This window comes from Chinchilla lanigera, unplaced genomic scaffold, assembly GCF_000276665.1.
Source record: "Chinchilla lanigera isolate Chin_1 unplaced genomic scaffold, ChiLan1.0 scaffold00052, whole genome shotgun sequence".
Lineage (NCBI taxonomy): Eukaryota > Metazoa > Chordata > Mammalia > Rodentia > Chinchillidae > Chinchilla > Chinchilla lanigera.
In genome coordinates, this window is record NW_004955453.1 from 2,660,329 (window position 1) to 2,682,895 (window position 22,567).

Below are 22,567 nucleotides of genomic sequence, written 5' to 3' on the forward strand. Positions count from 1 at the left end.
TCACTATAAACTGATAATCAAAAACTTTTTATAACAAGCCAGTAATTTAATAACTCTTTAAACTCCATTTTAACTCCATTAACTCTCTAAATGGAGTTAACTCCATTAACTCTTTAAATTCCATTTTAAGTAATCAACAGCATAAGAGCAGAAAACACAAGAAACTATAGTGAGAAAACCTTCATTTTTAGTCAAGCTTTTTATTTGACAAAAAGCATTTTAATACCTTAAAAACTTTATTGTTTTAGACATAGAAAACTCTATATAACTTTTTAATTACACCCAACTTAATTATATGTAACAATTTTTCAAAAATAACATTTGTTGGGGTGGAGCACAGTGGGATCTTCAGGGGATTTTATTTTAGTGCATTTGTTTTCTAATTTTTTATTAGTACAAGTTTGTAGTACATGATTACATTCACCCTGGGCAATGGGGTACATGTACATAACACATTGTTTTAGAGAATTTTTTCATTTCAAAGAGAATAAAAAAACATTAGAAACGATACACAATTTCCCTAAGCAAGACGATAGAAATTCAACAATGGTTGTAGTGAATTTTTATATATGCTTTTTACCCTAGTGGTGATGAAACAAACACCCTGGAAGGTACAAAGGTTCAGGAGAAATGTGGGATGCTTGAGTTTGTAGTGGAGATACATTTGGAAAGATGTCTTTAAGGTACTTGGCTGACCATGATTAGGTGAACAGGAAGTCAGCCATACCTAAGACAAGCAATGTTTAAATAACCGATTCCAGGTGGCATGGGCTGTGAACAGCAAACATCATAAACTCTAACATCTCTTAGAAGGAGACTGGACGCCCAGCCACCAGAGGAACTACGTTGCCCATAAGGCCCCGCGCGCCGGTCGTGGTGCACCCTGGGAAGCACAATCTGCACTCCGGAAAGCGCTTTCCCACACCCGCCCTTGTCAACATGGCGGTGCCCAGTTGGGGCCCGTCCCTTCGCTTTGCGTTTTGGCCGGGGCGGGGTTCTGGGCTTTAGGCAGTAAGTGGGGCCGACGGCGGGGGATGTCGGGAGGGCCGTGGGGAGCGTAGGGACGGCGCTGGCCGGCGAGGACGAGGCGCGGGGCGGCCCGGCCTGTCCGCGGACGCGGCGCTCTCCCGGCGGCGGGTCCTGGTGGCGGCCGCGGCATCTGCAAGTCGTCGCCGCCCTGGGTCTGGCGGAGCTTGGCGGGCGGGCGGCGCGGGCCTCGCCAGGGAATGAAGAAGACGGAAGCCAGGCCGTGAGCTCGAGGCCAGACTCGAGATGCATTTGTCGTGCCGTTCCTCTGAGGAATAAGTTGAAGATGCTTAGGTTGCGGCGCTTCCCGGCGCTTCCGGACCGTGCCGGGGCGTCGTGTTTCTCCCCCCACGCGATCCTCGTCACACGCGACCCCCAGAGCCCCGCCAGTGCAGCAGCGCGCCTTCCCCGGGAGCCTCCTCCTGGCCTCTAGTTGGGGACAGTGCACTAAACTGCTATAAAGATTAGTTTGATCCGTTGAATTCACTCAAATATCGTAATCTAGTGCACGGTACAGATGGTTGAGAAGCAGAGATTTTAGTGAGTGATGGCCCCAAGGCCGCAGTCAACTCGTGGAATCTAGTTTTGGTTTTGCCACCCTGTCAGCAGGTTAGGTTTTATGGCGGGTTTTCTTCTTTATTAGTGATGTAAACATCTTTTTACAGTCTGGCCCTTATTGCGGGCCAAACCGTGTGTGTGTGTGTGTGTGTGTGTGTGTGTGTGTGTGTGTGTGTGTGTGTGTTTGAGACAGGACTTTGATAAGTAGTGAAGTCTAGTCTTGAACTCACTATGTAGCCCAGGCTGGCCAGGAACTCACACGATCCTCCTGCCTCAGCCTCCTAAGCGTGTTAAGATTACAAGTGTGTGCCACCACCCACAGCACGTGCCTTTCTGTTATTATGTTGACTGTTTAAATGATTCTGTGGGACGTGTGATATCACTTTTATCTATTAAGAAAATAGTTAGCTTGCCCAGGGTCACACAGCTTAGCATGGTAACTGGTAGGGATGAAAAAAATTCAGATCTTGATGCCTCCAAAACAAACTACTGTACTTTATGTATTTTCTGAAGAACACTTTACAAAAGATGCTCCCAAATATAAGGAAGTTTGGGAAAACATTTTAAAAACCTGAAAGCACCTATATTTATATAACATCACTTTTTTTTTTAAAGGGTAGTATTTAGTTTCACAATGTTTGGGGACCTATTTGAAGAGGATTATTCCAGTGTGTCAAATAATCAGTATGGAAAAGGGAAGAAACTAAAGGCTAAACCTTTGGAGCCTCCTGCCCCTAGAGAATTCACCAATTTAAGCGGAATCAGAAATCAGGGTGGAACGTGTTACCTCAATTCCCTGCTTCAGACTCTTCATTTCACACCTGAATTCAGAGGTATGCTATGTTATGTGCATTTGATAATAAGTTTAAAAATAAATCAATGCAATTCTGATTCCTATAATTTGAAATACAGCAAAGACAATTATCTCATGAGTACCAGACTTTATTATGATTACATTATTTGTATTTTTTTTTTAGTTTAAAACTTCCTGTAAGTAACAAACACGTCGCCTAGGATTACTGAAGTAACTATATCCTGACTTTTGGAGTGGGAAGGGAAGTCACATTACTTATATACATCCAAAGTTGTTCATCTGCACTTCTGAAATCCAGAAAGCTAGGACCTTGATCTGCTGTGACCTGAACTTGTTTAGCTTGACAACCTGACCTGGTGTAATACTTTGACATTATCTTTCTAAAATCTAAAACTTTTGAATTCCAAAGACCCAAGGATTTTACGTAAGGGACTGTGTAGAAAGGACAGAAACTCAGATTAGCCAGATTTAAAAGAAATTGCTATGAGGGTGAGAGAACTCTCCCAGTAAACAACTGCAAGAAGCCAGTCTGACTTCACTGGCCCCTTGACTTTCTTCTCAGTTCTCTATATGTTTGACTCACCTCTGTTTCTCAAAGCAGTCTTATCATCTGTGTTCTTTTGAATACAGTGTGAGCAGTACTTGGCCTTCAGCTTCATATGGCTCTGTTTGGGGGCCCAAGTGTTAGATGACCTTGTTGCTTAGGGCTCTGAACAGTGTCTTTATTCTGAGGGTAGATATGACTCATTCTATATCTGAGTACCACATCCCCTTCCCATCACCACCCAGATAATCAGATTATTGTGTTGTCTTCCATTGCTTCTAAGCTTACAAAGACTTCTCCCTTCAGAGATAATAATAAATATTTACCATTGTCTCCTCAGGGCCATTCTAATGCATTGGACTGTATGTGGGATTTAACAGTAGTACCTCTTATCCTTGACTGTCATCTCCATAAAACTTATCTCCTTGACACAGTCAGTAATTCCGGTCCTAGGAATTCCAACATCAGTAGACAAGATTCCTAAGAGGAAATAAGCTTTCAGGTTTTAATATGGTTGAAGTAAAAGCACAACTTGAAGTAGACAAGTAGCCCTAAGAAGAGATTGAGGAAGAATGTGAGAGAGTCGGGCAGATCGTGGAGTACAACAAGCCAAGAGTAGGACAGAGAGCCACGGGCCAGCCTCCTCTCGCATGGCCAAGCGTGTGGTTTGACATTGTCCTGTAGAATGTATACTCCTTTGTGTGGCTCAGGGTCCTGATGCTGGCTGAAGGAAAGGTATAATTTGGAAAGGATAAAGATAAGCAGAACACTGGGGGGAGAAAAATACTGGATTTGGGGGGAGTATGTTTTAAGGAGTAAGGCTAGAGCAAGTTTGTTTGTGGGTTTGGTACTCTGCACCTGGGAGATGTTATAAAAGTCCTTGTATGGTTTGTGCTCTAACCTACAGATCCAGAATTCATTTCGCCCAATCTTAGCACTTAGCCAGGAATTGAACATTGCTGACAGTAACTGCTAGGGCAGTGGTGATTTTCAATTAAGAGACACACCCATCCTCTCCTTTTCTCCATGGAGTATATCAGAGTCTCCCAAAAGGCATTCCTCAGTTGGATTGCACATGTCCCCCCAAAATTTAGATGTGCTTTTTTGATTTGGTGGGGTTCTTTTGGTTTTTGAGACAGTCTCGTTGTGTAGTTCTGGCTTGCCTTGAACTCACTAGCCTAAGTTGGCCTCGAACTTTCAGCATTTCCTCTGCCTCAGCCTCCCAAGTGCTGGGATTACAGACGGGTGCCACCGTGCCCAACTAGATGTACCATATTGAGTGACGAACCCACATGTGGGATTATAAAAAAATTTCTAAAGATTGGCATGATGTTGCCAGCTTTTCATAGGGTGAGAACACTACCATCTGTTTGTTACTAACTTCACCACAGAGGAGATTTTTTACACTAGGAAAACGGAATCACTAGGTAAAAGGTGGTCCTTCCCATGAAAAGCTGGTTGGCAGTCTCACATGTGGTGTTAAAATGCACACCTGTAATACTTTCATATTTCCTAATTCCTCTTCGTTTTTGGGTCCCACTGCCATAGGCAATGGGAAGCAACCAAAGAGTTTTGATGTTATGTTCATAGATTTATGTGCATAAACTAATGATTATTTCCCTTTTATGGTTCTCCTGTACTGAAACCTTAGCCACTTTTATTTTGTGATATTCCATAGGTAAAAATGTTAAAGCAGAATGTGTAGATTCAAGATGTAAATATTCTCACAGTTGTATTTCTGAATCTTTAATTTTGCTTAATGGAAGTCTTAGCGTTCTAAACAGTTGAAATGAAACCATGTCACTTACATCTCTGATTCTACTTTTTGTTTAGAAGCTTTATTTTCTCTTGGTCCAGAAGAGCTTGGTTCTTTAGAGGATAAGGATAAGCCTGATGCAAAGGTATTACATCTATGATTTATGGGTTTTGGGGGGCAGTATTGAGAAAATTTTTTTAAGGAAGGAGCTAAGTTCCTTATTTATAGAAAACAGTAATTGTATTATTACCGAGTGTATTCAGAAAGTAACTTGGCACATACTCTATTAACAATGAAATTTTTCTTCTAAAAAGAATTACTTATCCAAATATCATGCTGCTGCTGTTATAAACAGTATATTTATTCTTCTGATCGTGATATTTGTAAACCAGTCACACTAGCCTACCAAAATATAATATCTGTTTAATTTAAAACAGTATGAGACTGGGGGGAGCCCTTAGAGGCCAACACTTCCAGTTTGGTATTCTGGAAATACACTGAGTAAGGAATTGGCTTATTAGTTTATATATTGCAATGGTGAAATTATGTTTAAAGTGCAGTTCTGATCACATTCAAGCCTGATGAAATCTAATTAAAAAATCTCATCATGGGGCTGGGGATTTAGCTCAGCAGCAAAGCGCCTGCCTGGCGAGCGCAAGGTCTTGAGTTTGGTTCCCAGTACCGGCGAAAAGCCAAAAAAAAACAAAAAACAAAAAAAAACATCATTTTTAGCTTTAAATCTGTTCTTAACAGTATTTCATGATGACGCCCCATACTTCTGAAACTGCTATGTGGCAAAGGATCAGTTTTTGTGCATTTTTTTCCTTCCCGATCTGTTGCAGATCAGTGCTTTTATTATAAATTCTTAAATGTAAAATTACCGTAAAAGTTTCTAAATGCTTATCCTCGCTTTCAGTCACTAAAAGCCTGGCCTGCAGATCAGATCCTGAGAGGCATTATTCTCCCCTACCCCGTCTCCCACCCTCATCATCTTGAATAAGGCAGGAATGGAACAGGCCTGGAGCCAGGAGAGAGGGAGGCAGGGTGCAACTAGCCCTGTGAAAGGGCCCGACTCCTCAGTGAGATCTGTGTGCTTAGAAGAAAATCCTTGCATTTATCTGTAGGGATATATCTACTGGAAATATTTCAGAAAAAAAAATGAGCTTTTAGAGATTTTAACTGCTGCCTGTGATCATTCCGGTGGGTTATGAGGGTCCGTTTGAGTTTTAGTGTTGGTCTGAACTATGTCAAGGTAGGAGACTAGATAACTAAAATTTCTTGAATTGAATTAGACTTTTCAAAGAACTAAATCTTAACTCTCCCTTTATAACGAGATTCACAAACATTCCCCTCAATGAAGTAGGAGATATGTGAAAAACAGTACACAGATCTTTTAAACAGCCTCACTTGCCACTTACAAGAGTACGTTTACAAATGCATCATTTCTCCTCCAGGTTCGAATCATTCCTTTGCAGTTGCAACGTCTGTTTGCTCAGCTTCTGCTCTTAGACCAGAGCGCTGCATCCACAGCCGACCTCACTGACAGCTTTGGGTGGACCAGCAATGAGGTATGAAAGTCTCTGAGGAAGCCACAGCCAATAGAGGAGGGTTTAGGATGCTACCTGACTTGTTTTAATTTTGTCTGAGAGTCTCAACATGTTGATTGAATGTTTCCTTCTCACATTAAATAACTACATGGCAAAAGTATATATAGATATACAGATATGCAGATGTAGTTTTGTTTTAGAGACAGGGTCTCATTATGTAGTTCAGACTGTCCTTGAACTGTGTAACCCAGGCTGGCCTTGAACTCTTGGCAATTGTCCTGCCTCAGGCTCCTGAGTGCTGGGATTACAGGTGTGCATCATCATGCCCAGCTCCAAGTATATTTTTAGATTCAGGGTTTTTTATGGCTGGTTGTGATATGGGGTTGAGGAGAAAGATGTAAGTGCAGGAGCTGAGTTTTGCATTTTGTGCCCTTTGAGTTTTTATGTGATCTAGTTAAGAGATAACCTCTATTACATGGAAATTACCATTCCTATGGCAAACTGCTGATCAGCTTTTTACTCTTTGACTGGCAATAAAAGATAAGTTAATAAATATTTTTTTCTAAATGCTCTCTGTGGGATGTGCTTTGTCTTTGAATCTAGCTGTTCTTATCGGAACATTTACTTCAGTCAGAGCAGTGAAGCCAGTTTCGACAGGTCTTTCCATTCTCCCTATCCTCACTCACCCCTGACTTCTTTTTCTTCTTTTGTCCTACTGTGTGGGAGCTTCCTCTCATTTTTCTCAGTATATCCTAGAAAGTGCTCCGTTAGACACACTAGGCATTTACCAGCAATGAGTAAAGCTGCTTATCATCACTACTCATGAGCTGTTAGCTATATAAATTCAAATAAATCCAGGTCTTCCACTCTGGAGAATAGATGCATTCCTACAAAGCCAGGTACAGAAAACTATCACAGAATTTTTTTTCCCTTTTATTTTGCTCTTTATTTATGTTTTGGAAAATTATAAATGTATTCATATAAGAAAAACCATGTGATAGGTCAGCTTGTGTGCCTGATGTATTTCACTTAACGTGTGGTCTCAAGGCACATCCATTTTTCCTACAAATGACTCGTTTATCTTTCTTTATGGAAGAGTAGTACTTCATTGTGTATATAAATACCACATTTTCTTTACCCATTTATCTGTTGATGGACATACAGGCAGCTTCCAAGACTTAGTAACTATTATGGCTTGTGCTGCTATAAACATGGGTATGCATATATCACTGTAATATGATACCTTTAATTCTTTCAGAAAGGTATCTAAGTGGAAAATAGCTGGGTCAAATGGGATTTGTTTTAGTTTTTTGAGGAACCTCCATACTGATTTCCATAATAGTTGTACTAGTTTATATTCCTACCAACAATGTAAGTGGATTCCTTTTTTCTTCCCACATCCTCACCTGACCTTGTTGTTACTTGATTTCTTAACGATAGCCATTCTTTCTGGAATAAAGCAGAATTTCAGTGTTGTTTTAATTTGTATTTCTCTAGTGGCCAGAGATGTTAAATTTTTTTTTCATTTATTTATTGGCCATTTGTATTTCTTCTTCTGAGAAGTGTGTGTTCATTTCAGTTGCCCATTTTTTGATTAGGTCTTTTATTTTGGGGAGGTCTAATTTTTTTTTAGTCCTTTATATATTTTAGATATTAGTCTTCTGTCTTAGGAATAGCTGGCAAAATTTTTTGCCCATTCTGTAGGTTGTCTCTTTACCCTGTTGGTCACCTTTGCTGTTCAGAAGCTTTTTAATGTTATATAATCCCATTTATAGATTCTTGGTATTATTTCTTCTTAAACTGGGATTCTGTTCAAAAAGTCCTTGCCGGGGCTGGGGATTTAGCTCAGCGGCAAAAGCGCCTGCCTGGCAAGCGCAAGGTCGTGAGTTCGGTTCCTGGTACCGGAGAAAAACCAAAAAAAAAAAAAAACAAAAAAAACAAAAAAACAAAAAGTCCTTGCCTACTCCTATGTCAAGAGTTTTACCTATTTTATCTTCCAGCATATTGGTCTATTTTAATATTTAAATCTTTAATCCATTTTGATTTTAGTTTAGTAAATGATGAGAATTATGGGTCTAGATTCAAATCTTCTGCGTGTGGATAGCCAGTTTTCCCAGCACCATTTGTTAAAATGGCTATCTTTCCCCCAGCGTGAGTTGTTGGCCCTTTTGTCAGAATTCAGGTAGCTGTGCTTAGAGTTGTTTCTGCATCCTCTGTTCTATTCCATTGATCCACATATCTGTTGGTTTTTTTGGTTTATTGTTGTTGTTGTTTTTGCCAGTACCGTGCTGTTTTTTAGTCACTGTAGCTTTGTACTATAACATGGAGTCTGGGATTGTCATTCTTCCTTCCTGGTTCTTATTGCCCAGGATTGCTTTCATTATTCTAGGTCTCTTCTGGTTCCATATGTATTGTAAGATTGTTCTCTAGCTCTGTGAGGAAGGCAGTTGGTATTTTGTTTGTAATTGCATTAAATCTATGTCAGTTTTGGAATTATAGCCTTTTTTTTTTCCAGTCTTTTTGAGATAAGGTTTGCTATGCTGTTCAGGCTGGCCTTGAACTCACTTTGTAGCCCAGGCTGGCTTCAAACTTGCAGTGATCCTCCTACATCAGCCTCTCGTGTGCTGGGATTACAGGCATGGGCCACCACAACCAGCCTCTACATTTATTAAAAGTAGGAAAAGAAACATGCTCTGCAGAGTGAGTGTAGGCCAATTAAAAGTAGGAAAAGAAGTGTACTGTAGAGGGTGAGGGTGGACCCCTGCAGAAGAGACTGCTCAGTGACCAAGAGCTTTATGGTGGCTGCCTTTTGTATTCTGCACTCATCAGCTTGACAACAGGTGTAAATTATCAAAATCCTGTTTGAATTCTTGTGAGAAGAATCAAAGATAGCACTTTCTGATTGGAACTATTTTTCTGCACATGTCCTAACACACCCACTCACTCAGCTGGTTTACCACACCCTAATCTCCTGCCTCATTTTGACTACCATAGTTCTGCCTATCCTGGATCAGGGAACATCTTTCCATTTTCTGATGTCCTTTTTCAGAGTACTGTAATTCTCATTGTGAAGGTCTTTCACTTCCTTGGATAGATTAATTCCTAAGTAGTAGTTAATTTTTCAAAAAACACAAGTAGTTAATTTTTCTTGAGGCTATTGTAAGAAATTATTTCCTTCTCTGGCTGCTGCCTGCTGTGTGGAAGGAGTCATGTTGGAGCAAAATACCATGCTGCTTTTGCAGTTCACAGCAACCGTTCTCCCTGGATCTCCCTTTCCTGGCACTTATCTTGATTCTGAGGAGACAGGTTCCTCTCCCCACAAGCCACTTGGCCAGGGAGAGAGTCCAGATTGCTTTTTCTTTTTGTCTGCATTGTGGAGCATCTCTCCAAGTTCTTTTGTAGCCTCTGATTTTCCCATCAGTTCCCTATTCCTGATAGTCTGCTCTTTCTTGCTTTGCCACGTTGTTATTTTCCAATGGCTGGATTGTAGATTTAGAGGAGGCTTAATTTTGCTGCCAGTCACCACTCTACCATTTCTTCCTCCTGAGCTTCTCTCTCCTTTTTTTTTTTTTGTTTTTTTGTTTTTTTTGAGACAACATCTTGCAGGCTGGTCTTGAACTCAAGGCAGTCTTCTTGCCTCAGCCTCCCAAGTGCTGGGATCACAGGTATGCACCACAACACCTGGCTATGTGTCTTATATTTTAAAGAAAATATAAGAAAAAGATCCCAAGCCCCACACCTTGTTCTTGTTTTCGTCCTCCTTGTTTGCAGCTTACCACATGAAACATTTTTCTACTATCTTCCCATACCTCCTCTACTTCTGCAGCCTGCCTCCTTTCTGCTTTTTATGGTCAAGTCAACAATGATATCCATGTACCAAGGCCAGGAGACACCTGTCTGGCATTAGCTGGTTGAACTCAGGAACACTTACTACCCTCCTTAGAAGCCCACTTTCTCCAGCTTCCTGGGACCCACACCCTCTTGATCTCTCCCTTCTAGCTGTTCTTTCTCCTTTTGCCCACTTCTAAGTGGTGGTGCACAACTTGACTTTGCTTTAGAAACTGTTCTTACGGAGTGGAATTTTTCTGTATGCCTCACTTACCAGTATGTCAGATTCTTTTTCCATGCTTAGGAATTTTTCTGCTAATAATTCTGTAAACATGTTTTTTATGTCATTTGTGCTAGCTCCCTTTTCATTGACTCCAATCAATCTATGTTGTTCTTATTTGCATCATCTTGCAGTTGTTGGATTGTTTTGTTCATGGTCCCATGTTATTTTTTTTTTTTTTTTTTTAATTTTAAAGAATAAAAGAAGGATAACATAATAATAGGGGGGACTTAGCAAATTACAGACAAAATGGTAGGAAATTATCAATGGTTATCATTTTACATATTTTTGTCTACAAAATAGTTTCTCAGGAAAACAAATAGACAAATAATAGTGAGTTACAGACAAAAGAGGTAGGAGATTATCAAGAGTTGTTGTACTATACTTTGGTATCTTCAAAGTGGCTTCTAAAGAAAATAAATAGAGCTATACATGAGTGACCTATTGAAAAATCATTAACTATTCTCAATGGTTGTTGTAGGAAACACATAATAATAAACATACATCCATTTATGAAATAGGATAGGAACATTACAAACTTTACACAGTTATGGATAGATTAGTAGGAAAATATCAATGGCTGCTGTAATACGTGGTGGTATCTTCAGAGTGGTTTCTCAGGAAGACAGAGATATGCAAGAGGGACCTATTAAGTAGTTACAGCCTAAGGGTTGTCAAAAATAGCATATTACCTCCTCACCAGTGACTCCTTTCACTGAGGTATGATGGCTGGAAGGAAGGCCAGGATTGAAAAGAAGGACCGAGAGACTTGCACCTGTGTCTAGCAACAGGCTGTTTTCTTGTTCCTCCATAGTCATGATTACCCAGGGCTCCTCGATGGAGATGACGGTCTGGCCAGAGGGAGAAGGCAGACCATGCCCCAAGCCCTCTCATTCCTGTTGGACTAACTGGTAGCATGGGTCTGAGCTCTGGGGCCTCCACCTCAGAGGGCAGACCGATCTCCAGTGGTCTCCTTTGCATCCAGGGCATGGCCCATGGGGCCTCTTAGAGCAGTTCCTCTTGAGGTGGCCTGGCTTTTAACAGTGGTAGCTGATGAATGCAGTTGTCGAGTTCTTCTTGGAGCCCCGGGAATCAGACCTGGGATCTGTTTCTCTTAGTGGTGCAGCAAAAGCAGCTGCTTTTTCTCAGTCTCTTTGTTTTCTCTCCTTGGCCTCCTCCTCATCATGGCTATGGAGTACTGAGGAGGCAATTCTTACTAACATCTCAAGTGAGCTATCTGGGGTGAAAGCCATTCTTTGTAACTTTTTCTGTCCAGCTTCCCATTGCTTTGGGTCCCATGTTATTTTTAATAGATCTTTATTTTTGTGATCACTAACCATAATCCTTTTAGGTCTGCTACTGTATCTTCACTTTCTTTAATGCGGTTTTGCAAACTTCCAATGGAATTTTTAATTTCCTGGATATTTGTTTGAATCTGTTTCGTGGATTCCATTTCTTTCCTATGTTGGGCATTCATGATTTCCATCATTTTCCTGTGCTCCTCTACTTTTTTATCTATGTCTACTCTAGATTTGCTGAGCAAGTCCTTCAGTATGGTTGACATCTCTTTTTGACCTGTGAAATTATTTCTGTTCTGCTTTCCTTTATAGCCTCATGTATGTATTTTTTTTTTTTTTTTTTAATTTCTGCTGCTCTCATTCCAGAAGATATAGGTGTAAGATTCAGGTGTATGCTTCTGATTTCCTCTTACCTCATTGTCCCCTGGAATTGTCCTGGGTGGGCTGGAAACCTGGGATTTTTATCTTGCCTCTGTGTCTTGTCATTTTCTATTTGTTTTAATTTGTTTTCTGCGTTGTTTTTTGTATTTTTCTTATGTTATATAGCTTTATCACTGGTATGGAGTATTCTCTAGGAAATATCTGTTCTTCTGAGATGTCTTCTAGATATAGCTGGCTATTGGTCTTTGTGTCTGTCCCAAGGTCCTATCTTCCTCCTTTATTAGGATGAGGAATTGCTATCTATTTAGCACAGCATCCACTCCTTTGGTACGGGACTATGGGGGTGATTATGACCCCAGATTATCATAGTATTGTCATACAAAGGTGAACAGCTGATTACAAGTGTGGCATCCTAGCTAAAGCAGTACAGTTAGCAGTAACAATAGCATCAAGCACAGGCTGGAACCTGACAATCTGTAGTCACTGCTAATTTGGTATCTTTACCCCTAGGAGCAAGATCTATACTTATACAACAACATCCAGCATAAACCAGGAACTTGTATGCAGTGAATTTCCCCTGGATAGAGTGATTTTATCTTGTAGGGAAGGGGTACTTAGGAAGAGTAGGGCACAAAGCAGAGCAATAACTGAAGAGAAATATAGTGGAAGCAAGGTTGAAGAACAAAGGATGATCGCCCAAACTTTGGGAAGCTGGAGAAGAGGACAGGAGAGAGAGAATGAAGGAGAAAGCAAAAGAATATCAAGGTGAACCAGAAAGACTAGAGACAGTTTTCATTCACATGTAAATATCAGAAAATCAAGAAAAACCATTGAAGAAAGAGAGACAGGATAGAGAAAACCAATAAAAGTCAAAACCTAAACAACCACCCCTCCAAAAAAAAAAAAAAAAAAAAGAATTCTTCTGGTACCCTCAGTTCTGTGTTAGTTCCCTAATCAGAGCCGAAATCTGTACCGAGTAGCCCCACCAAGTCTGCAGTAGGATTATTGCTGGTGCAGGCTGACCTTGGTCTCACCACTGACTCCTCTCACTAGTTGGTCGTAGGGCAGGGGTAATGCTTTGATCCTGCCACTAAGGCCAGTTGACCACTTGCTTCCCTGGTTGCAAGACAGGTGGTACCCTTTCCCTACTTTTGGCTAAGGCCTTTCTGCCTGCTTGGGCCTCTGGTCACAGGGCAAGAGGGAGTGCCCTTGTCCTGCCACTGGCCAAGGCCGCTTGCCTGTGTGGGTCTCTGACACAGGGCAGGTGGGGTGCCCATGTCCTGCTATCGGCCCTGTTATGGTTGATACAGTGTGTCAACTTGGGGATTCTAGAGGCTTGGCTAAGTGACTCAGCAGTTCTCCATCTTGGGGTGAAAAGGACATGCCCTTCCTGCTCTAGGATTTGTTCATTGTGTCAGTGTGAGTGCTACATGCGCCCTGGGTGGGGGTAGCCTGCTCACCACATAAGGGAGAGAAGGAGGATGCTTGCCGCCACTCCTCCCTTTTGCTCTTGTTGCTTTCCTTTTTTCCATTGCCATGAACTGTTGCCCTCTGCCATGTGCCACTCTGTCTTACAGCCAACTGAATATGGACTAAAACCTCTACAAACTGTAAATGAAATAAACCTTTCCTTCCTTCATTTTGGGCTTTGGGTATTTTGCCTCAGCAAGGAGAAAAAAGTAAGACAGGCCCCCAGCGGAATGGAGACTGGGTGGTCCCAGCTCCTACTTCTAGGCTGAATTCCCCCCAGTCTGCTGTCCCAACTGCCTGCTGTCTACTGTGATTGGATGACCACTTCCCTCTTTCCAGTCAGGGATGTTGGCAGTGAAGCGACCCTGCATTTCAGCCCTGAGCCCTTTAAAATAAAATGATGGGCCCTCCCACCAACTGCTGTTCCTCCTCTCTGCTGTGCGGTGGGCCCCTTTTTAGTTCCCTCACCAGCAGCTGATTAGGGGTGGGATTAGGTGTTCCGGAAAGCATGTCCCATGTTCTCGCTGCTGCATCCACATGTACAGGACTGTCCCAGTCCAGATGAGGTCTCAGTCTCCCAGAATAAATAAAAGTAGATGATGGTCTTTTAACCTGTTTTCAGCTAATTTTGCGTAGTAATCCTTATGTCTGATCAAAAGTTATCTTGGATTGTGTGATAAACCTTGTGTTTTTATTAGCATTATTCTTAAAATTCATTTTTATAAAGTCTGGCACACAAAAGCACATTTATGAGTCACCTGTTTTATAGGAAATGAGACAACATGACGTGCAGGAACTGAATCGAATTCTCTTCAGTGCTTTGGAAACTTCTTTAGTTGGGACCTCTGGACATGACCTCATCAATCGTCTGTATCATGGGACAGTTGTTAACCAGATTGTTTGTAAAGAATGTAAAAACATCAGTGAAAAGCAGGTGAATATTTAAGAGGATTTTAGTATGAAATTATATTGTAAATTATAATTCCTGTGACTAAGTATATGATTTGTGGTACAGATTAAAATGTTTATCAACTAGAAATAATTTTGTTTTTTACTGCTTAAATACTTTCATTATTTTTTAAAAATTATTTGGACACTGATAGTTCTGCAAAATACTTCTCCCGTCCCAAACCCTCAAACCCTTTCTACATCCTTCTTAAAGAAACAGAACACTCATACTTTGCGCCCATTCAAACCTAATTTTATAAAACATTTTTAAAATCAAATACTACTTTTCTTTCTCAGAACTTGTTAGTAATTTTAAACCGCAATGCAACATACTTAATGGCATTTCTTTCTTAAAAATTAACTTATCAGACTATTTTATGAGGAAAAAAAATTAATTCAGGGCCTTACAGAATTTAAACTCCCTGCTTCTGAAAGCAAAAGACATTGGAAACCCCTCTGCTTGCCTGGAGTTTGTGATTTCAGCATCATCAACAGAACCAATGCCTAATGTTAAGTAGAACATCAGTTTGTGCTGGTTCTGTTGTTGATGCTCAACTAGAAATAGTTCATCATTTTTCCCTTTTATCTTAACTACAACTGAATCATCAGTTATGAATCAGATTTCTCCATGTAAACTGAAAGAAGCAAATACCTTAACACAGTCTTTTAATTAATATTCTCATGTCTTAGTTACTTTTCTCTTTGCTGAGACAAAATACCTGACACTCAAAGTTAAAAGAGGAAAGGTTTATTGTCAGAATTTGTAGAGGTTTCAGTTCATAGTTGGCTGGCTCCAAGGCCAGGTGGCATGACAGAGGGGAATCATAGAAGAGAAATGAATTCATGGCAGGCAGAAGGCAGCAAGCAGGCGATCAGTGATGACAATGGCAGCTCTCTTTGTGTCCCTTACATATTATCCAGGCTAGGGTGGGAAGCACTCACACCCTTAATCCTAGCGTTGTATTGTGAGTCAATCCCAGCCTCACACCCTTGATCTCAGCAACACACAACCTAGATCCAGCCACCTCCTATAAGCCCCACCTATGACCGCATGAGACTTTGGGGGGACATCTAGACATAACCGTGACATCTGAGATTTGGGTAATAGGTTAGGAGGTGCTTACAGTAGAAGACTGGCCTTATGAAAGAAGCCAATGTTGTGAGTCAAATATTGTAAAGAAAATTAATTAGGGAGATTATAAGAACAATATTGAGTAATGTTTAAACTGACAAAACTGATTAAATATTGGATTTAGTTTATTAAGTGAGATTTTTTTGTGCTTATGTTTATGTACGATATATATAAACTAGTACAATAAAGTTATAATCCTGTTAATTTTTATGATCTTCAGTTCTTTGTAATAATAGATTATCTAATCTGATTAGAAATTAGAAATTGGATTTTTCTAAGTACAGCGATCACTGTGTGCTCTATACATCTTATATAATTAATGATTTCATCATTGAACCCTTTAATAAAAATCTTTGGTTATGGCAAAGTTGTAGAACATTCCTCCATTTGATTGTGTTAATAAAAAACATAATGCCATTTTCTTTAAAGAAAATGGAGATATAAAATACGTATGTGTACACATATGTGTATTTAGTCTTTTTCTTCCTGTTGATACTAAGCAGTGAACCCAAGGCTCATACATGCTGGACAAATAGTACCCACTGAGGCCATCTATTTCTCAAGAATTATGGATTTAAAAAAAAATACTTCTTGGCCCTTCTCCATGCTGATAGAGACTTTCTTGGTCAACCAAGTGTGGAAGCTCACACCTTTAATCCCAGCACTCTGGAAGCTAAAGAGGAAGATTGAACCTGAGCAATTTAGAAAATGAGTGAAACCTTGTCTCTGAAACAGGGAAGAGAGTAGTGAGGGGCATATAGCTCAGTGTGAAGGCCCTGTGTTTAGTCCCTAGTAACTTGAAAAAAATCTTTCTTGGTTAGTCTAGTTTGAAGACAACGTGTCCTGTGTGTCTTTGAATTACTTTATGATTGACTTAGCTCTAATGTAATTCACAAATTGCAAAATGCAGTGTACATAAAAGCATATAACTTACTTAATAACTTACATAAAAGCACATACACATTAACATTTCACACATTATTATAAATACAACATTAGGTTTAGTAAGATTTTTATCATGAATTAACTAGTACCTATTGTTTTCCAGTCTCCATAGTCTCTTAAAATAATGCTCTTGCATCCACGTATAGGGTCATAAATGTGATTTAAACATGCCAAATTGTAATAGCATTATTACTAGAAATACAGTAGCACTCAAATATAGTGAGGTAGAATTAGACTTCCTTTTTGTGAAATGCCATTCTGTTTTCATAGAAATACCAGTTATGCTGGGTCAGAATAATTTTTTTCTTATAACTTCTTTGGTATGTCTTAAGCCAACCTTAGTAAAAAGAAATAGAGTTTACTTTAGAAAATTCAACTTTGTCTTTGCTGTTACACTTCTAAAAACTAAAACAGTACTAAAAACTGTGTGTGTGTGTGTGTGTGTGTGTGTGTGTGTGAGAGAGAGAGAGAGAGAGAGAGAGAGAGATGTATTTAAATTCAGGGATATATTTTATTGCTGTTTATTTCCTGAGAAAATGGATCTTAATTATCTACACTAAACTCATAAACTTCTCCCTTTATAAAATGTTTTCCTAATATATTTTAAGTTGAGTTACAGCTTGATTTAGACAGGATAACCGAGTGTTATATATTTCACAGTAGCTAGTCAAGACAGCTACATTTCCATAGATGCAGTTTTAAGAAAAATATATCTGACTATCCCCAGTATATCTTTGAGTTTGTGATGTTTTTATGAACCTCTGTAGAGTTATTTTTTCAATATTCTGGTATCTTTCAGGAAGACTTCTTAGATCTAACGGTAGCTGTCAAAAATGTATCTGGTTTGGAAGACGCTCTCTGGAACATGTATGTAGAAGAGGAAGTTTTCGACTGTGACAACTTGTACCACTGTGGAACTTGTGATCGGCTGGTGAAAGCAGCAAAGGTAATGATGCCTGCCTTTTCCCTGGGGGCTCACTTAGCACTCCGTAGCAGGAAAGTTTTTCAGCTGAAGTCGCCTTTTGTGAAGAAGTCTGGGGGAAAGCCAGGGTGGCAGTGCATGCCTTAATCCAGAACTCTGAGAGGCTGAGGCAGGAGGATTGCAAGTTGAAGCCTAGACTAAGCAATTTTAGCAACTTAGTGAAATCCCAACTCAAAATAAAATAAAAAGGGCTAGAGATGTAGCTTGGTGTGAAGGCCCTAGGTTTAACCCACAGGACCACAAAACAAAGCATGTGGGAAATAAACATGAAGATCTTGACCCAAAAAAGCATTGACATTATTATCTATTTTTAAATTTTTACAATAAAGAATATTTTTAAGGCTTTCAGTCTAACAGTTCTCTCAACTTCCTTTTGTCCCAAGAAAAATTACTTGTACCGTAGAGTTTCTTAAGTATATGCCTTTTAGTATAAACACCCTGCTTTTGGCAAATTACTTTTGTAAAGGAGAGAGTATGGATGTGTTTTTATTCCTGCCATCAGGAAGCTTTCGGAGTGTTCTTTTCTCTGTTTCCTACTGTGAAAACGGGTGGCTGTCTTCATCTGCTCAGGAAGCAGTTACTTTACTATCTTGGTACATGTCTCCCCTCGCTCTAGCAGGCCCAGTGTGCCCTCCCCATTGTCAGTACTTTCCTTGGGAATGACGAGCCTCAGCTGAGTGCTTTCCATTTTTTTTCTGTGCGGTAAAGGAAAATACAAGGTGAAAGGGAGACAATATTAAAGCAACTGACTTCTTTTGCAGTTGAGCTAAGAGGAAAAATAGAATTCCAGTTTTATCATATTCCTGCAGATGTAATTCATAGTTATCTTAGAATCGAGAAACTCTGACAAGAAATGAGAAACTACTACTGTTTAGTTGAAACTCTCCACACACACGCACAGTGTTATTTTCGTGCATCATAAATTTTGCCCATGCCATCTCCTTTATGAGGTGGCAGTAGTGTATTGTACTGGCACTTTGGCATTTCTGGAAACCAGCCCTTTACTGGTGTTTTATCCTAGTGTTGATGTAAGCCCTCCGAGGTTTACTAGCCAAGTCCTTCAGCTCTTAAGTCTAGAATGTCTTACCTAGGTGTTCTCTGGGAGTCTGGTATTTCAATAATTCTTTACAGGACAGATTTTTTTTCTTTTTTTTGAGACAGGGTCTCGCTATATACTTCAGGCTGGCCTTGAACTCACTTTGTAGCCTAGGCTGGCCTTGAACTCACAATGATCTTCCTACCTCAGCCTCCGAAGTGCTGGGATTACAGGTGTTCTCCACCATGCCCACTGACAGGACAGATTTTTAGAAAAACATTTTTTACACAGTTTAGTTCCACCAAAAGCATTATTAATGCTATTAAATTGCTAAGTACTGCTAATTCATTAGTCAGTATAAAGAGAGAGTATTAATTTTAACTGTATGTCTGTGTATGTGTAAATTAGTAATGTCATTTTCCATCCCACTAGCTCAGCTATGCCATCTCTCACCTTCCTCTCAGCTCCTGTGCCCATGGGCAATACAGCATCAGCCCGCGCTGCTGCTGTCATTAATGACACACACCGGTAGCTGTCCCCTGCTGTAGATGATGGGATAGGCATAGGATGATAGGATAAGCATCAGAAATGAGCCCAGTCCAGTCAGTGGCTATTGAGGATTGTATTATATAGCTACCACGACAGACACCAGTGCAGTTATTCTACACTATTAAAGAGAGCACTGTTCCCTAGAGATGGTGATTAATGAACTTTTCAACAAACAAAATGAATATTTAGATATTCTGATTTTGTGTCCTGGTGATTATAGAAGAAAATATAATAAAAACTATGGCTATATTTTTCACAATAGGATTTAAAACCAGGATGAATTTTTTACTGTGTAACATACTTCCTTCCAGTTGTGCCCCTTTGAAACCTAAAGGAGGTTTACCACTTGATTATTTATTTTGTATTTCACCCTTGATGTTACATCTATAATTTAGTAAAAGAAGTAAGTATAAGCTTCAGTTTGGAAAAGTCTTAGATATATGTTCTTAATTTTTGGTTTAACATAACTTGCACTTAATTAAAACAAGCTTTTGCTAACAGAAACCTTTTGCTAAAACAAAGTTTTTTATATACCTTTCATATCGTTCATTTTTCAATGGAATTTTTGTTTTGTTTTTTGAAACAAGATCTCTCTGGCCTTGAACTCATGACAATCCTCCTGTCTCAGCCTCCTGAGTGTTGGGATTACAGGCATGTGCTACCACACCTGGCCCATGAATGGAAACTTTTTTTTTTTTTTTTGGTACTAGGAATCGAACTCAGGACCTTGTGCTTGCCAAGCAAGTGCTGTGCCACTGAACTACATCCCTGGCCCAAATGGAAACTTTTGATCTTGATACTTTGAAAATTGAAAATGTTACTCTAGTGGCGCTAGATTTATTGCATTCTATGTTTGAGTTCGGCTGTTTAGGTTTCCTTAATAAATCCAGGGTTTCTGTCCTTAGCAATCTTTTCTCAGCCGTGTTACAATTGTGTTACTTAGATGCATCTTTAGATTTTGTTATCTACCATGTTGTATTGCTGAAGATCTTTTGTTTTTTGAGGAGGGTCTTGCTATGTATGAGGAGGGTCTTCCTTTGAACTGACCTTTTAACTCCTGTCAGTCCCCTTGCCTCACCCTTTGAAATGTGGGGATTGTATAGGTGTGTGCCCACACACCTGGCCAAGAGCTTTTCGATTAACTTTTTTTACTCACTAGATTTGTGTAATTATTATTTTAAGTATATGTTTAGCAACATTATATTTATATTATTATAAATATTTATATAAGGGAGGATTTCCCCTACCTTCAACCTATTAATCCAAGAGGGCTAGGGACAACTGCTAATGTCAGTAAAAAGCAGTTTAATTTAGTGGCTTGTTTTTGAGACAGGCTCTCACTATTAGTCTCTGCTAGGCCTTGAACTCTCTGCCTAGCCCAACCTGGCCTCAAATTTGCAATCCTGGCTCAGCCTCCCAAGGGCTAAGGTTATAGGTGTGGACCACCATGCCAAGCTGTAATGTTTTATTTTAAAGCAAGGAATTAAAACAAAACATGAAAATCTTACCTGCTTTTGAATTTAAAAGTAGGTATAAAACTTTAATCAGTAGATCATAAGCGTTTAGTTAGGAGTACTTCCGAAAGTCTAATGAAAACTGAGGATTTTCTCCCCAGAAAAAAAACATATACATACAATTTTCATGCCACTTCACGGTCTCAGAGCTCTAGTTTTTCACTGCATAGGAACTGTATGGCTGCTAGGTAATTACCTGTTGGTGACATCGTGGAGCGAGATGAGAGGCCAGGAGTTGGGCAGTGAATAGGCAGAGGGAGAGGGAACAGCCGGTTATAATGTGCTCATCAAATAGTATTTTGGAGTAGCAACACTAAAAACATAAAACAGATGTCAATTTTTAGTTGTAAGACTAATCAGCGATACACCTTTAGTCCCATAAAATAGGTGAGTTAATATCAAGAGTTCAGAGTTCACATCAAGACTTAACCATGGTAATGAGTTTATTGTTACTTAAGAACATACTTCTATTAAAATGGTGTCATGTGTTATTTTTTCATGCCTGGAATAACATTTTGTATACTTCCATGTAACTGCTTTTTAAAATTTTTTCTTTTTAACAGTCGGCCAAATTACGTAAGCTGCCTCCCTTTCTAACGGTTTCATTATTAAGATTTAATTTTGATTTTGTAAAATGTGAACGCTACAAGGAAACTAGCTGTTACACATTTCCTCTTCGGATCAACCTCAAGCCTTTTTGTGAACAGGTTTGAACTACTTTATTTTTAAATTATTTCTTTTCCCCTCCTAAGATTAATTCTTTCCTGACCTGATGTTTCAGTTGGTTTACTGCAGAATCTCTCAACTTGGGCACTGTCAGCATCTTGAGTTAAGTAACTCTCTGTTGTGGGGACTATACCCTGAGTTACGGGAAGTTCACAGCATCCCTTGCCTTTACCTGGCAAGTGACGGCAGCATCCCCACTCCCTGCCTCCCACATGTGGCCGCCAAAAATGTCTTCATGCATGGCCAAAACCACATCTCCTGGGAGGAGGGATTGGGCAAAATTGGGCAAAAGCACCCCAGCTGGGAACTTCTCATTTACTGTGTTGACAGTTGTTTGGAATTTCTGAAGTTTGGATTTGTTCTCTTTACTTTTTGAAAAATCCTTCAAATGAAAATTTTCAAACATAATCAGAAATACTAGCCCTGTTATTTAAAAAAAATTATTAATTGGTGCTATTTGGATTTAGTTCATTTTAATTGTAATATTGAATTAATTATCTAGAAAGTGAGCAGGCAAATAGAACTTTATTACTCTAGAATTGGTAGATGGCAATGTTGATCAGTGGTACAGCGCCTGCCTAGCATGTGCAGAGCCCTAGATTACATCCCCAGTTCTACAAAAAAAAAAAAAAAAAATTGGACTTTGTAACCCTTTCGACCCAGGAAAGAAAGTGTTTTCAAAACAGATTAAAGTATTAATCTACTGCTTTATAAGCTCTTTTCAACTACTTTATCATTATTATACTTGCTCAGATAAGAGTAATGAGCCTTATGTGTTTATTACAAATCATTCTTGTGAAAAGCAGAATATGTATTAGCTAACTATTGAGAAGTAATCTTTTATAAACACTGTTGAATCCGAACTTAGACAGATACATCTTCCTCTACTACAAGCCTAATACTGAGCCTTTGGTTTTTGTTTCCTTGTTTACTACGTGAAGGTTCCCATTCTTTGGACTCTGAGCCTGACTCACTTTTGTTTGTTTTTTTTTGGTTTTGTGAGACAGGGTCCTGTTATGTAGCTCAGGCTGCCCTCAAACTCACAGCAATTCTCCTGCCTCAGCTTCCTGAGTGTGCACCACCATACCTGGCCTAACTCCGACTCTTGGCATACTCAGAATAAATAATTTTCTCAGAATCAGGGGCTGGGGATTTAGCTCAGCGGCAAAAGCGCCTGCCTGGCAAGCGCAAGGTCGTGAGTTTGGTTCCCGGTACCGGAGAAAAACCAAAAAA

The 22,567-nt window shown here is 39.7% G+C and overlaps 1 protein-coding gene across 5 annotated transcripts in view; it reads left to right on the forward strand.

The window, feature by feature from the left end:
• The first annotated feature begins 904 nt into the window (after nt 1–904).
• Usp40 (ubiquitin specific peptidase 40) overlaps nt 905–22,567 on the forward strand; it is a 78,510-nt gene continuing 56,847 nt past the window's right edge. For 3 of the 5 annotated variants that reach the window (XM_013519858.1, XM_013519860.1, XM_013519862.1), the window contains exons 1-7: nt 930–1,011; nt 2,200–2,417; nt 4,776–4,843; nt 6,153–6,266; nt 14,272–14,436; nt 17,327–17,473; nt 21,172–21,315. In XM_013519858.1, the coding sequence (XP_013375312.1) occupies nt 2,219–2,417; nt 4,776–4,843; nt 6,153–6,266; nt 14,272–14,436; nt 17,327–17,473; nt 21,172–21,315 (837 nt within the window). In that variant the 5' untranslated portion in view covers nt 930–1,011; nt 2,200–2,218. Of the gene's footprint in view, nt 1,012–2,199; nt 2,418–4,775; nt 4,844–6,152; nt 6,267–14,271; nt 14,437–17,326; nt 17,474–21,171; nt 21,316–22,567 lie in introns of all 5 variants that reach the window. The other 2 variants (XM_013519861.1, XM_013519859.1) reach the window with 2 other exon arrangements.